General features: G+C 41.0%; 1 protein-coding gene across 3 annotated transcripts in view; it reads left to right on the forward strand.

The window, feature by feature from the left end:
* The window catches only part of CACNA1D (calcium voltage-gated channel subunit alpha1 D), a 230,413-nt gene that overhangs the window by 103,806 nt on the left and 110,061 nt on the right, over positions 1 to 16,546 (forward strand). For all 3 annotated transcript variants that reach the window (XM_032211813.1, XM_032211814.1, XM_032211815.1), the window contains exon 7: positions 8,693 to 8,796. In XM_032211813.1, coding sequence (XP_032067704.1) covers positions 8,693 to 8,796 — 104 coding nt within the window. The remainder of the gene's footprint in view (positions 1 to 8,692; positions 8,797 to 16,546) is intronic.

Here is a 16,546-nt window from a genome sequence, read left to right on the forward strand (position 1 = left end):
GAGTATGCCTGATTCGGAGGACCTGGCGGGGCAAGCGGGGGCCATTGGGGTGGTTGGGGGAATTATACCCACGGGAGAGAGTCGGAGCATTGCGGTCATAACAGGGAGAGGCAGATACGGCGGGGACTTTAGGGCTGGCCATTACCGGGGAAGGAGGGTTCGCTATATCGCAGAGATCCCTCCTTCCGGCCCTATGAGTCCCACTCCAAGGTCAGATGGCGTGAGCAATCAGGACCCTGGTCTCAGGCTGCTGTCGCTAAATGCCAGGTCTGTTATTCATAAGGCTCCCCTCGTCCGGGACTTGATTGTAGACAAGGGGGCAGACCTGGCATGTATTACTGAGACATGGCTGGGCACGGAGGGAGGAGTCCCCCTCGTAGAGATGTGCCCAGACGGGTTTCAGGTGCTTCATCAGCCGAGAGCCCAGGGAAGGGGTGGCGGTGTGGCTATTGTAGTCCGGGAGTCTTTAGCTCCCCGTAGGATCCCTGCTCCGGAGCTTGCCGGGTGTGAGTCCCTACTAGTGAAGTTGGACCTCAAGGGTCAAGCGGGTATGCTGCTAACGTACCTGCCTCCCAACTGTGTTGCAGCAGCCCTCCCCGCGCTCCTCGAGTCAGTAGCCGAGCTTGCAATTGAGTTCCCTAGACTAATGGTTCTGGGGGACTTCAATCTGCCTTCGCTCGGTGAACACTCTGATGGAGCGCAGGAGTTCATGGCTTCCATGACAGCCATGGGCCTGACCCAGGTAATTCGAGGCCCTACCCACTCAGCGGGGCACACACTCGACCTCGTATTCCTCTCGGAGCAGTGGAGTTATGATCTTGGTCTGAGGGGAAATGAGATCATTCCCCTGTCGTGGTCATACCACTACCTACTGAGGCTAGAATTCCGGAGGCCAAACCCCCACCGTGGGGAGGAGGAACCGACCAGGTGGTTCCGCCCCAGGCGACTGATGGACCCTGTTAGGTTCCAGACGGAGCTTGGGGTCATTCCAGATGCTCTCGCCCACAGTTCGGCGGAGACTCTTGCTGCGGCCTGGCACTCGGCAGCATCAGAGTCTCTGGACCGAATTGCGCCACTACGGCCCCTCCGGGTCAGCGGCTCGCGGAGACCCCCTTGGTTCACCGAGGAGCTCCGCGAGATAAAGCGCCGGAGGAGACGCCTAGAGCACCTGTGGAGGTCCGATAGGTCCGTATCGAACCGAGCACTGTTGACAGCTTGCACCAAGGAGTATATTCGGGCATTGAGAACTGCCAAAAGATCACACATTGCCTCCTTGGTAGCGTCCGCCGAGTCCCGCCCAGCCGCCCTGTTTAGGATAACCCGCTCCCTCCTAAATAGGAGGGAGACGGGGAACCCCCTGCAGGGTAAGGCTGAGGAGTATGGTCAGTTCTTGGCGGACAAAGTTGCTCGGTTTCGATCGGAACTGGACTCCACTCTCGCAGATCCAGCCGAGACACAAGGGAATGACTTGCCAGACCATCTCTGGGTTGAGTTTCAGGATGTTGCCTCTGGGGATGTGGACAAGGCTATGCGAGCTGTGAGTTCCTCCACCTGTATACTGGACCCGTGTCCCTCTTGGCTGACTGCCAACAGCAGAGAGGTGACATGAGGCTGGATCCAGGCGGTCGTTACCGCCTCTCTTCGGGAGGGATACCTCCCCACCGCGCTTAAGGCGGCGGTGGTGAGGCCCCTCCTGAAGAAACTGTCCTTGGATCCAGCAGTTCTTAATAACTACCATCCAGTCTCCAACCTCCCCTTTGTGGGGAAGGTTGTTGAGAAGGTGGTGGCCTTACAGCTTCAGCGTACCTTGGAGGAAGCTAACTATCTTGACCCCTTCCAGTCTGGCTTCAGGCCCGGTTACAGCACAGAAACCGCTTTGGTCGCATTGACCGATGATCTCTGGAGAGCCAGAGATGGAGGCTACGCGTCCATCCTGGTTCTCCTTGACCTCTCAGCGGCTTTCGATACCATCGACCATGGTATCCTTCTGCGACGACTGCGGGAGGTGGGGGTGGGCGGCACTGTTTTACAGTGGTTCTCCTCCTACCTCTCGGACAGGTCGCAGTCGGTGTTGGTGGGGAGGGAGAGATCGTCCCCGAGGCCCCTAACCTATGGGGTGCCGCAGGGCTCGGTACTGTCCCCCCTGCTATTCAACATATACATGAAACCGCTGGGCGAGATCATTCGGAGGCACGGGATTAAGTACCACCAATATGCGGACGATACACAGTTGTATCTGTCCGCCCCGTGCCAACTCAATGAAGCGGTGGACGTGATGAACCAGGGCCTTGAGGCTGTTAAAGACTGGATGAGAGCTAACAAACTGGTGCTCAACCCGGAAAAGACCGAGTGGCTGTTGTGTTTTCCTCCCAAAAATTCGGCTAACGTTCCATCAATCAGGCTGGGGGGGCAAAATTTATACCCCTCAGACAGGGTCCGCAACTTGGGAGTCCTCCTGGATCCACAGCTGAGTTTTGACCACCATTTGTCAGCTGTGACCAGGGGGGCATTTACCCAGGTTCGCCTGGTGCGCCAGTTGCGGCCCTACCTGAACCGGGAGGCTCTCACAACAGTCACTCGAGCCCTTGTGATCTCTAGGCTGGAATACTGCAATGTGCTCTACATGGGGCTGCCCTTGAAGAGCATCCGACGACTTCAGCTAGTCCAGAACGCGGCCGCGCGAGTGATCATGGGCGCACCACGGTTCGCCCATATAACACCGATCCTCCGTGAGCTGTGCTGGCTACCTGTTGATCGTCGGGTGCACTTCAAGGTCCTACTTACCACCTATAAAGCGCTCCATGGTAGTGGATCTGGCTATCTGAGAGACCGCCTCCTGCCAATTACCTCCCTGCGTCCCATCAGATCGCACAGGGTAGGCCTCCTCCGAATTCCATCCGCCAGTCAGTGCCAACTGGCGACTACGCAGAGGAGAGCCTTCTCAGTTGCAGCTCCGACGCTATGGAACAACCTCCCCGTGGAGATCCGTACCCTCACCACAGTCCAGGCCTTCCGCACAGCCCTTAAGATCTGGCTATCCCGTCAGGCCTGGGGATAGGATTTATTCTCACCCCGCCCGAATGTTGAGTGAATGTTGTGTTTTATGGTTAATTTTTTTACTCACGTTTTTCTTTTCTTTTATGTCTCGTCTTGCACTCCCTTCCCCCATTGTTGTAAGCCGCCCTGAGTCCCCTCAGGGAAAAGGGCGGCCTATAAATGTTCAATAAAACCTACAAAAAAAAATCTACAAATCAATTAACTTAAAAAGTCAATTTAACTTAAAACATATAGGTATAAGAAGCAATAGTTGAAATGGATAAAATCTGGCATATATCTGTGTGAATAGCACACACTGCCTCCTCCTACTGAGGGAAAAGCTAACCAGGATCTCTGACTTGATCCTTCCTTAATAAACCAGGAGCATAAGATTGAATAAGCTTTTCTGGATTTTCATCTGCTCCTGCTGACAGAAAGAATCAGGAAAGAGCAGTTAGTTCCAAGAGAATTGTTGAAGATTAATGTTTAGTCAGAAATATAGTGGGATTTACTTATAGCAGCACATATTAATACTCCTTTTCTGCAAATCAGCTGTACATTTCATTTTCTAGTGTTGAAAAACAATATTTTCAATTGGCTCTTTTGCCACACAGTCTACATTTCTTAAAAGTATTGACAGATCTCAAATATTAGCGATATAGTAAAAATACTGTAGGCATCTCTTACACAGTTCCAAATATCACAATAGTGGGGTAGCCTTGGACAGAAATTGACCTTATTCCAAATAATCAAAGGAATTTCAGATAATTTGTTTGATAAGAGACAGAAGGGAGACAGAAGGCAACCTGAACACAAATGCTTATTGGTTGGTCTTAATCAATCTGATTTAGTCCACTACTGCATATGAAGTAATGAGACATTCCCTAGAATTAAAAGCAAGTGAAACATATATTGTCTCTTTTTAAAAGCAACAGGGAAAGATTCATTTATTTAATCTCCAGTCTATAAAAGTTACTGTATTTTTCGTAGTATAAGACGCACCGGAGTATAAGATACACCAAGGTTTTGAAGAGGCAAATTTTTTAAAAAGTTAGTAGGTAGAGGAATAGAGAGGGAGAAAAAAAGAGAGAAATACAATAGGTAGGCAGGGAAAGAGAGATAGTAGTTAGGTAGGTAGGTAGGTAAATAAAGGGATAGAGAGAGAGAGAGAAATAGAGAGAGAGAGATAGAGAAATACAGTAGGTAGGTGGGGAGAGAGAGAGAGAGAGAGAGAGAGACAGTAGGTAGGTACGTAGGTAGATGTTTCCAGGTGTACTTATCCACGTGCTGGAGAAGGAAATTGCTGACAATCTGCAGCACATAAGACTTTGTTTCTGCTGGCACAGCACTTGACCAATGTAATTCTCATCAATCAGTTAAAGAGCTTTTCAAAGGGGGAAAAAAGTTTTTGCACTTTGCAAACCTCCCCAAAACAGCCCATTTTTCACCAAAAATGGCCCAATCCCCCCCCCAAATAGGCATGAATAGTCTGGGGGAGGGGCTTGCAGAGTGCTCCTGGGGGGCAAAAACAAGCAAAAAACAGCCTGTTTTTCATGAAAACGGGCCTGTTTTTGTCAAAAAAAATGCATGCATAGCCTTATGGAGGCTTATAGAGTGCAGTTGGGGGGGAAAGGTCCATTTGTTGCTCATTTCTGCCCTCCCCAGCCCCCAGGAGCTCTCTGAAAGCCTCCATAAGGGTATGCATGGCCATTTTGGTGAAGGGGCGGGGCTTCGGGAGGCAAAAAATGCTGTATTCGATGTATAAGATGCACCCAGATTTTCTCCGAAAAATAAGGTACTTCTTCTAGAGAGGTGAATATGCACCTTTCTTTCTCTTTTCTTCTCTTAACAGAAGTTAGAGCTACAAATAAGATCTGAGTCTTCTTCCCCATCTAGCATTGCTACTTGTTGTAGCCTAGCTCACATTCACTACTAGATCCAGACTGGAATAAGAGAGACTTGGATGATGGAATGAAGGCAAATAAAGCATAAGATGACAAAGCTTCACCATCTTAAATGATAAAATGAACATGCTTGTTATATTCATGGCATTAAAGTATGATTGTCTTAAGTCACAACACACAAACCCAAAACCAAGTAATCTATCTGTAGGTTAGCATATGAACTATATATCTGGTTACAAATGGCCTTTTTGTGTTCACCAAATTTGCAGTCAGAGAAATTGGAGAATTTCTAATTTTTAAGGAAGTATATCTTAGTGCTGATGATAACACCAAGGGCTAATGAAAATTGTCAGCTGGTAGAGTTCCTTCCTGATGTTTTCTTTTGGGATTTAATCAAAGCCTGGGAGCCCAAAGGAATGATTATACAGTGAAAGGCAGTATATTTTTGACAGCTCCCAATTACAGTAAATGGCTCATTTCATATAATTAACTAAATATTAAATCTGGGTTAAGAAAACAGAGTTAAGTACTTTTATAACATGCTGTGGCCAAAATAAATATATTACAGCTTAATGTGATAGTGGGATTTTCACAAAATATTTAACTGTTTTGTTCTTGTTTAGCATGTTTTAGAAAATGACTACATTTCTAGGGCCTAAAAGAGGGAGTATGTAGTTGAGTTGTTGAGTTCAGAGCCGTAACATCTGTAATCTAAGCCATCATCAGCCTTGTGGAAGTTCACGACGTGACTTTGGGCTAGTCCATCTCTCTTGGTCCAGTCTACCTCACAGAGTTGGTATTGTGTGGAAAATAGAAGGACATAATGCTAGGAGTGCTGCTTTGAGCTCCTGAATAAAAGGAAGGCTATAAATGTAATGAATGAATTCAGAACTGAGAATGAACTTAGAAATTCTGTTTCTGGGTTCACTCTCAGTTCTGAATTTCTTTCAAAGGAAACTCTTTTTCGTCAGATTGAATGAGAACTAATACAACATCACATGGGCTAAATTCTCAGCCCAGCACTAGTATGAAGCCAGTCGAAATCTCCATTCAGTATGCAGTTGTGTGATGAGACAGTGACAAACTCCCTCGTCCCACAGAAGGAGAAATTCCATTTGAATGAATACAATTTTCATTAATAATTCATTGACTGACATAAGAAAGGATCTTGAGAATGATACACACAAATCTGCAGATGACAACAAACCGGGGGGGGGGGGGGAATTGCCAACTCTTTGGAAAATAGATTCAGGATTCAGAAGGATCTTGGCACACTTGAACATTGGGTCCTAACCAGCAAGATGCAGTTCAGTGGTGAGGAAAGTAAGATCCTACACCTAGGGAAGAAAAACCCAACGCACAGGTATAGAATAGGTGGTACCTGGCTCAACAGTAGTAACTGTGAAAATGATCTAGGAGTCCTACTGGACTACCATTTGAGTATGAGCTAGCAGTGTGCTGCAGCTGCCAAAAAAGCCAATGCAGTCTTAGGCTGCATCAACAGAGGGATATCATCAAAATCACGAGACATGAGAGTTTGGCTCTTATACTACACTAGTGAGGCCATGCTTGGAATATTACAATCAGTTCTGGTCGCCATATTTAAAAAAAGATGCTGAAAGCCTAGAAAGAGTGCAGAGAAGAACAGTAAAGATGATAAGGGGTCTGGAGGCTAAGGTGTATGATAAACATTTAAGGGAATTAGGTATAACTAGTCTAATGAAAAGACACGATAGCTGTCTTCCAGTAGGGGTGACACGATAGCTGACTTCCAGTACTTGAGAGGATAGAGGGGGTCTTCAAGAAAAGATTGGATGGCCATTTGTCTGGGATGTAATAAGGTCTCCTGCCTTGAGCAGGGGTTTGGACTAGCAGATTTAAAAGGACCCTTCCAGCCCTGTGAGATCCCATGATTCTTTGATTTTAATTAATTTAATTTAATGATGAAATTTCATTAGAAAATTAGTTAAACAAAAAGCAAAACTTTAAAAGTCCTTTTTTTAACCATGAATTTTTTCCTGCAGATAGCAAATCTGTAGAAATAATACTGTGGTTCCTTGCATCCTTCCTGTGAAAGAGGAAAAGCGAGGCTTCTAAAAATGTTTTATAAGATGTACTTTTTATTCTTCTTCTTGTTCTTCTTGTGCCATATACGTCATCAGACATTGGTGATCATGTTGGCAATCCTATTTTTGTCAACAGCCACATGAAAAAGTGCTGCTGAGTTTTGTCCAAACCATGTTATTTTTATTACTTTAACATATTTTAAGATATTAACAAAAGCTTTCTCTTACCCATGCAATGTTTCCATATATCTTTCTCTTTCTACTTTTTGGAATCTGAGTTATTGCACTTCTTAACTTTTTTTCTTTCCTCAGTTCATTAAGCACACACATAAACAAAGTGCTTTTTCATACGGACCACCCCATCCCCCCGAATGTGTTTTTTTTCTAGCATGTGTTTGTTTGTATGCATTTATACTATGTATGTATGTATGTATGTATGTATGTATGTATGTATGTAAAAAACAGATGCAAAGTTATGTGGGGATTAGGGAACTGATCGGATTTTGGATTTAGTCCTAAAACTAAATTAAGGTTATTTTCAGTGTCCTATCCTAAATGTATATAATTTTCTTTCTTTCCTTGCTATTGTAATAGCAAGAACTGTCTTAGCACTATTAAACATCTATGCACATATTATAACAATGTTACTTTCTGTTATTATCATATAAACCTCAATTATATGAAATGGTTGCCATAACATCAACAATTCATAATCCTGATGAATTATCTATTTCATACAATTTACTTTTCACCAATGTGTTTCTAACTATTAAATTTAAATACTGTACTCATTTATCTGAGTATACAGTCAAGGTTTTGAGGTGTTGTTTATAAAACTGCATTTGGTAATCTTTTTAAATTTCTGTGCTTGTTTTTTCACAATACATCTTTGCAAATTAAAAGAATTGGTGGTAGAATGATAACATTTTGTCTAAACAGCACAACTGACCACATTATCTTCTGATCTCTCCTTTAGACAACGTTTGTGAGTTTGTGTGTGTGTGTGTCTGTGTGTGTGCGAGACAGAGAGAGAGAGAGACAGACAGACAGAGACAGAGACAGATAGAAATATCCTGATTTTGAACTGATGCACAGAAAACATTAAGAACTGGAACACTGAGACTTCATATTTAAATAACTGGAATTGGATTCAGTGGTGTCATTGCACTGATGGAGTGTACTAATTCATAATAAAAGTTCCTTCTTGTATTATCTTGCATATGAGAATTGGGAATCCCCTTGGTACCTGTGCAGGTCTCACACTGTCTGATCACATTGATAGAAGTGCACTTGCTAAAATGTTGGATATTACCCATGTTCAGATTTTTCCCCCTATGCCAGCATTTAATTTTAAGAACTCAATTCTATTGTACACTTTTTGGCTTTGCAAGAGCTACAATTAACTGTTTCTCTCTGGTAAAAACTTTCTGCCTATTCATTTTTGCATGTAAAATTTATTATATAAAATTTATGGAGTTCTGATGTTTTTGTATTTTTCCCTGATGTTTCTAAATATGTATCTGAAGTTATAGAAAAATGATGGGTGTTTTAATCTTCATTTCCCCTCCTGCCTGGTTCTTATAAATACTGACGGTATTTATTTCACATGCATGTGTTTTGGTCACCAGCTGATCACTATTGCAAATGGAAGCAAATGTTTCTACAAGGTCACCTTATTTTTTACAGATGAATGATGCTATGGGATTTGAATTGCCATGGGTGTATTTTGTCAGTCTCGTCATCTTTGGGTCATTTTTCGTTCTAAATCTTGTTCTCGGTGTATTGAGCGGGTAAGCACAAACCTTTTTCATCCTAGAAGCAGAGTCCATATTTCGGTTGCCACGAACACATAGGTTGAATATGGAGATTAAATCAAAAGAATTGGGAATAAGATTTCCAAATTAAAAAAAAAATGGTGGACCAGAGCTTCCTTAAGACCAAATCCATTTTCTAAAAACAAAGAGAATCTCTTGTAAATCAATTTAAATAGCATTAGGTATGAAAAATACAATTTAATAGAAATTAACTAGTGACTTAGAGGTCAGAACAAATAAAACAAGCTCTCAACCCTTTTAGAATTGTATATTTCCACATGGTATAAGGATATAGAAAGTTATGTAATTTTCATGACTAAAGTGAAATTGTACACATCATGAGTAAGTGCTAGAGTGCTGGTAAATCTGTGTTGCTAAAAAGAGCAGATGGTGCTAATACACTGAATACCTATGTGATCTGTCAATTGTGAAAGGACTCTGCTATATAGTGAACGGCTGAATCATAACGTATTTCCTTACATTTTACAGGTAAATGATGCAATAGGATGTGAGTGGCCATGGATCTATTTTGTTAGTCTTATCATTCTGGGCTCATTTTTCGTACTTAACCTGGTACTTGGTGTACTTAGTGGGTAAGCCGTTAAATTAAATTTGCATTTCACACCACAGTGTGTAAAATGGTCTGTGCATTTGTTTTAAGTTTCACACTGCTGGCTTTTCTGCATGTGCCTTGGATTGGTATGCCATTTTATGAATGTTTGCTTTTCCAACTGCCTGAATTTTATCATTGTACTTGCCTGTGACACATTTACAGTGCTTGCCAGCTACTTCAATTCAGTGAAAACTAACATTGCCAGTATTACACTACTGCACTCTCTGTAGTTGTGAGTACTCTGAACTACCTGTGTAAGTAGTATTTTTAAATTTGGATAATGCTGTTGTTCCCTTTGCCTACACCAATGCAACATTCACATTACCACACAGACGTTTCATGTAAATCAGGTGTCAAACTGGCAGCCTGCAGGCTGGATGCATCACACACAGGCCACCCCCACCCCAACTCCACAAAGGGGTAAAATGTCATGTGACAGCAACATGATGCCGCGAGTTTGATACCCATGATGTAAATCATCTGTAAGACATAGTTTAGCAGGGACTTCATTTTTCTTTCTATTTGTTCCTATTGTTTGGTTTTTCTAAGTGTGTGCTGCTCCCACAACATTGAGGGAAACATCCTGTCTAAAGACATGAAATTTAATCTAGGGAATAGTATAAATAGCTTGCCTGTCTGTCAGTTGTAAAAAACACAACAATTTATCAGTGCAAGCCATTTCATCATTGCCAAAGGGAAAGGTTGTCATCTCACCATCATGTGTTCCAGAAGGTTTCTTTCCTGCACTGAAAAAAGAACCTAGAATACTGGCAGACTGCCTATCAGGTGCAAAACTTAACAATTTGAAAATGGAACATTCCGGAAAACCTCCGACATTTCATTCTCCTTCCAGTCCATTTTGAATCGCCTCTAGAACATGTACTGGGATAACTGGGATTTTTTTTTCTGTATGTTAGATCAAGAATATTCTATTTTAGAGAGAGACCTGAGAGACTTCAAATGCCCTCTAATTTGGAGATTTGCCTTTGGAAGAGACCATATCATTCCAGAGGGGAACAGACCATTTTGGAGTTCTTTAAAACACTCTGTTTCCAAATCAGTGAGTTTTTCACATCCTCTGGGTCTGTGGTTTAGTGCAGGTGTTTCCATATCAGTTTTGACTTCTGACAACTGCCTGTGCCATTCTTGCAGTTTTCTTGGCAGTAATTTCAGAAAAGGTTTGCCTTTGCATTCTCTTTCCTCGGGCTGAGAGAAAATAAGGTAAGAAAATAAGCTCAAGGTAGTGTTTGTGTATTAACATATGGAAAACTGCTTGTAGTATAAAATCATAAAAAAAAATATAAACCAAAAATAGTGGTTTCACCATGTACCATAAAGCACCATGTACCATAAAGCACATAATCTTCTTTCTGCACCTTATTGTGCAACTACTGCTGAAGTCACAACTGGGAAGCAGACATTCACTGTTAAACTGAATGTGACCCATTATTTTGTTTACCATTTGTGAGCAATTAGAGCAGGTGCCTGGCTGACTTTGCCTGATTTTGGAAGCTAAGCAAGATTGATCTTGAATAATACATGGACGGAAGACTATCGGGAAATAATCAGGCTATAGACTAGGAAATGGAAAATCATCCTTTAAGAATACAGTAACAAAGATTGAGGAGGGGTGACACCTGGAGAACCACTTAGTGTTGACTAAATAGACAGAAATATCATTTAAAATATAGACATAATTTATTGATTGTTTTATAAAATAGCCACCCCACTGTGAGTCAGGACAATATTCGCATAACCTAGAATGTTAAAACTCACTTATCTTGTACAAAAGGCCATTGTTTTAATGCCAGATGTTCTAAAGAATTGAATTAGTTAAAGATTAGGCTTTTATCTCATACTTCATTCCTAATCTTAGAGAATATAGTTAAAGAAGCAGTTCTGTTCCTTTCAGCATGTTAGTTAACTTTGATTTACAATTTTTGGCATTGTTTTCATGAAATAGTTTCAAGGTCCTGATTTTAATTTATTATTGCATTTAAACAATTTATTTCCTTTATTATGTTACGCCTTTTCCTAATGAGAATAAGATAAAGTTGAATAACATAAGAATCCCATTAAAATATACTATCCAGTCAATTGCTGTATTTTTCAGAGTATAAGACGTACTGGAGTGTAAGACGAACCAAGGTTTTGAAGAGGCAATTTTTTAAAAAACATTTTTGCACTGTCCAGACCTTCCCAAAATAGCCAACTTTTTGTGAAAACGGGCCCATTTTTTTAAAAAAAGGGGGGGCATGAATAGCCTTTAGGAGGCTTGTAGAGTGCTTCTGGGGAATGGGGCCCCAAAACAAGCAAAAAACCGGCCAATTTGGTATGCATAGCCTTTAGGAGGCTCCTGACGGCTGGGGGAGGGGAAATTGAGCAAAAATGGCAGTTTTTTGCTCATTTCTGCCCTTCCCAGCCCTCAGGAGCACTCTACAAGGCTCCTAAAGGCTATGCACGGCCATTTTGGTGAAGGGGGAAGGGTTTTGGGAGGCAAAAATTGCTGTATTCAGTGTATAAGTCACACTCAGATTACCAGCCTCCTTTTTGAGAGAAAAAGGTGCGTCTTACACTCCAAATAATATGGTATATATAACCAACTTACACAGCCAACCTGAATGTAAGTGAGTTTGACTCTCAGTAAAGAAGTAACAGAGAACATTATGTGATCAATCAGAGAATATTTCTTTAAAATTTCAGCCTCAAACACCTCCAATTAAAAAAATTAGCAGTATGCTCAGAAGGAAGAATTTGCTCTTTTTCAGACAGACAAGCCCCAAGTCCTTTGTGGCTTCATGTATTATAAGCATCAGATACGGAAGAATATTCTTAAACAGAATCATAGCCAATGAATCAATTTTAATACAAAATATATTTTTGTCAAATTATCCTGAGTGTTGTGGAAAGTAAGAATCACATTCCATTTATTATTATAATTTTCCAACAGTAACAAGTTTTTTCTGTAGGATAGATGCACTTAGGTGACCATACACTGAAATAGACACTGAGCCAAAATGCTAATCTCCTCTAGTCTGCATTGGTCACATTCTCTATGTTCCCAGTGGTTCCTGTTTGCACAAAATAATCTGAAGGGTTATATTTATAACTAGAGAGAAGGCATGGCACAAGCTGACTGAGGGAGATGGAGGAAAACTAACCCTTTTCTGATGTTAATATTATTTATTTATTAATCAAAGATATAATGCCTACCCTTTGATCCAGTGAAACTTTGTGCAGCAAACAAAACAAAATACATCAATCTTAAAGACTAAAGGAAAACCCATAACACACACACACACAACTCTTCTGTGCAATAGAAATCCCAATAGGCATCATAACATACATCCATGCCAGTGTCAGAGTTCCAAGTAATAGATCCATTTCAAACAAAACTCCAGAGCAGTTGGATTCCTCAAAGAATAGCTTTATTGGAAATATCAAATTGTCACATGTCCTGTGAAAACCAACTCTAAAGGGTCCCTTGGTTTTCACCTAATTAAAAGTTTTTTCCCCCAATCCCAAACTATCAGTTACCAATCACAGCAGTGTCTGCTGGTCTGGTGACATCACTCCTCCTTCCTCCAGCCAGGTGTGAAAACGTCCTTGGTTCCCAGGCAAAGGAATTTTATTTTGACTACACAACCCTGGCTGTCTCTATTTCCCCCTCCCTATCCCTTGCTCCAATGTGGCAGCACTGAAGCTCCAAGATGGCTTCAGCCAGGTCAGTTTCAGGGTTGACAGCCAGATTTTCAGAACTAATGGCCTAGCCCCCACCACCTGAGGAACAGTCACCTCTTCACAGTCTTCTGAAAAGCCTATAGGGTTGAGGCCATCCATATCTCTGGAGGGAGGCTATTCAGTAAGGCAGGTACTATGACAGAAGAAATGCTTCTAGGACCTACCAGATGATACTGTGTCACTGAGGGAATCTACTGCATGCCCCCTCTGCCAGATCTGGTGGAACAGTCAGAAACTATTGCAGAGAGGCTGTCCTACAAGTAAACGCAAGCAGATCTTGAATTACACCCAGAACCCATAGGGAGCCAATATGGTCACTTAGCAGTGACATTAAATGGACTCTGCATTCCAGGTGAGCAGAAACTTTTTGAGGTTTAGGAATGCTCTTGAAGGACAGTTACATGTAGAATTAATTTTATATTCATAGGCCAAAAGTATACACAGATACAGTATGAAATCATAAACAAAGTAAGACATTGGCAGGCTAGGAAGATAGAGCAGGTAGTATATATTATAAACTTTCTAACTTCTAAACCCACAATAAATAGGCAAAGCAAGCATGCCTAATTATGACACAAACCCTGCAGCTTCTGGTGGCAGTTACAACCGAACAGCATTTAGCAACTTTCATAGACATTTCAGCAGATGGATCTGTTAGTAAAAAGTGCACAACCTCTACTTGTATATTTAGCAAAGATGGAAAATATTAATCCAAAGCACTAAGTAAAACATGCCAGGCTCTCTTTGTGCCTTTATCTAAGCATAGGCTCCAAATATGGGATGTTTCTGAATTTGCTGTCCAAACCTTTTCAGCATTAAACTTTGCTAATGTAAAGTTCCCTTCTATAGGAACAGCGAAACGTTTATAACAGATACTTCCATTAAAACAATTTAAAACTTTGGATTGGCCACTCTACAGGTCTAAGTGAAGAGCTCGCTGTCCGACCTCTATCATAACTGTATTGGGCCCATGCATTAACAGAGATAGTTCGATATCGTTGATTTTTTTAAAATTATGGTGGCAGTTGATAGATCTCTTAGTGAATAAGACTATCTTAATTAATTTCTAGTTAACTCATAAGATTAAGTTAGATGTAGGCAACTGATGCTTACCTATTTTAATGTTAACGCATACTACCGTTTTTCCTTGAAAATAAGACAGGGTCTTAGTTTATTTTGACCCCTGAAATAAGCTCTTGGCCTTATTTTCAGGGAGGCCTTATTATTTTTGAGGTGCAGGAGGCGGCAGGCGTGGTCACCTCATGGCTGCTGCTGTGGTGCAATATTTTCGGGGAGGGCCTATTTTTGAGGGAGGGCTTATTTTAGCGCTTGCGCTTAAAAGCCCGATTCTGCTTATTATCCAGGGAAATCTTATTTTCAGGGAAACAGGGTAAATCTGACCATTAGTTATGCTGGCTAGTCATGTGAGAGTTACAACCCTAAATATTTGAAGGCATCAGGTTGCCAAACTTTGAGTTAAGGAACTAGAACAGGGCTGTCAAACTCACATGCATCACACGCCTGGTTTAGTAAAGGGGGGGGGAGTCCTGATACATCATGGGACGCTGTCACAATAATGCGAGTTTGACACCCCAGAACTAGAAAGACTTTACTTCAATCACTGCTGTCCACCAGGTATCACTCCTCAATTGTATTTCAGATTAAACGTTTCCTCCATCTGTTCTCCTTTATATGGATTTTATTTGCCTCAAACTTTACATTCTTTGACTTGCTAGGTCAGTTTAAGAATATAATATTAATGCAAACTTATCTAATATATTTGTATTGTTGAAAATATTATATGTGTGCATGCTTTAATTTTAGTCAGTTATCAGTACAGCTCCAGACAAAGTACCTTCTGAATAACAATCACCACATGAGAAAGTATCAGGACATTTGCCCTTATTTAACATTCCAAATAACTGGGGAATATTTTGGAATTCTATCTCTCTTACTTTCAAAATGCCAGGCACAATTTACAGAAAGAAGTGAATCATTTCCTCAAAAACATCCAGAGTGTTTGCAATTAGGATAAGTTGTGAACATAGACATGCCAGTTTACAATTTAACACTCAGCCAACCATAACACAAATGCAGGCAGTAAAGGAAAGCAAAACATTTTAATACAATTGTAAGCGTGAGAAGGGGTCCTTGCTGACCACTAAATCCATTAAAAAGGAACCTTGCAGTATACATTACAGTTGATTAATGGGTGCAGTTGATTGAAGTTGAATAATTGATTGCTGAAAAACATTTTAACCACTGTAATTTATTATCGTTTCAGAATAGGATTCACACTGTTTGCAATTACAAAAGTTTAAAGATCTAATTAAATGAATCTATATTTAAAGCTGTTTTAGGCTTCCGGTGTTAATCTAATGGGGTGGTTTCTATAACTGAACACACAAGCACCTAATTATAATTATTCTATGAACTTTGGCATTATGTATTGTTCAGATAGCTTTTTAAAAACTGGAATCCACATGTGCAAAATTATAGTTTCTTAATCATGGTTTATTGAACAAGCTGTGAAAACATTTAATCTTCTCACCTTCTTACTCACTTTAAGTGTGTCTATTTCATCCATCTGTTGATGGGGAAAAGAAAATTCAAGTGGGGTATCACTTGTATTTCTTAACAGTAATTTGACAAGTAGCCTTGTTTGAATGAAGCTCAGAACTCTGGAGAAACAGGATTTTCTTCCCTTGTACAAAGAGGTTTAAAATATTTACATTCAAGAATAGTATAAAGCAAATGTGATTGAAATTCTCCTTGAAGACTAAATTGAAGCACTGCTTCTTTTTTCTTCCTCTTCATCCATTATAGTTTATTATTGTTTATTTACAGAAAATGTGGGCTTTCCTCAGTTTTCAGAAACTCTTTGGCTATGCAAATCTGTATAGACAAAATGCATCAAAGATGTCTGGCTGTGAATCGCACAAGCCCACAGACCACGAGAGCAATTCTTTTATAGCTAACATAAAGCAGCTTCAGCAAAGCACATTCTAGAAAAGAGCAATGTTCCTTGACTATTTCCATTTTCAAAGGTTTAATAAATGAGTGATCTTTTGCTCTTGAAAACCTATTAACAGTCTATATTCCACAAAAATCCCCATAATTGGGGTGATTCATACAATATCCTAAACTACAGTATGTTGTATAATTTATAAAGTGAGCCCAATTGACAAAAGAAAACTCGGGAACGTATTGGTTGGAAATATGTGGAAGAGGCCTTCATCCAGCAGTGGATAGACAGCGGCTAAAATGATTGATGATGTTAGTTTATAAAACACAATGGTTAGGTCCATACAACCCAGAAAACTAAAGTTAAGCAAACCATAAAGCTAGATCATTGGAGGTTATTCTGTTTAC

Source organism: Thamnophis elegans, chromosome 2 (genome assembly GCF_009769535.1).
Source record: "Thamnophis elegans isolate rThaEle1 chromosome 2, rThaEle1.pri, whole genome shotgun sequence".
NCBI classification, from domain to species: Eukaryota; Metazoa; Chordata; class Lepidosauria; order Squamata; family Colubridae; genus Thamnophis; species Thamnophis elegans.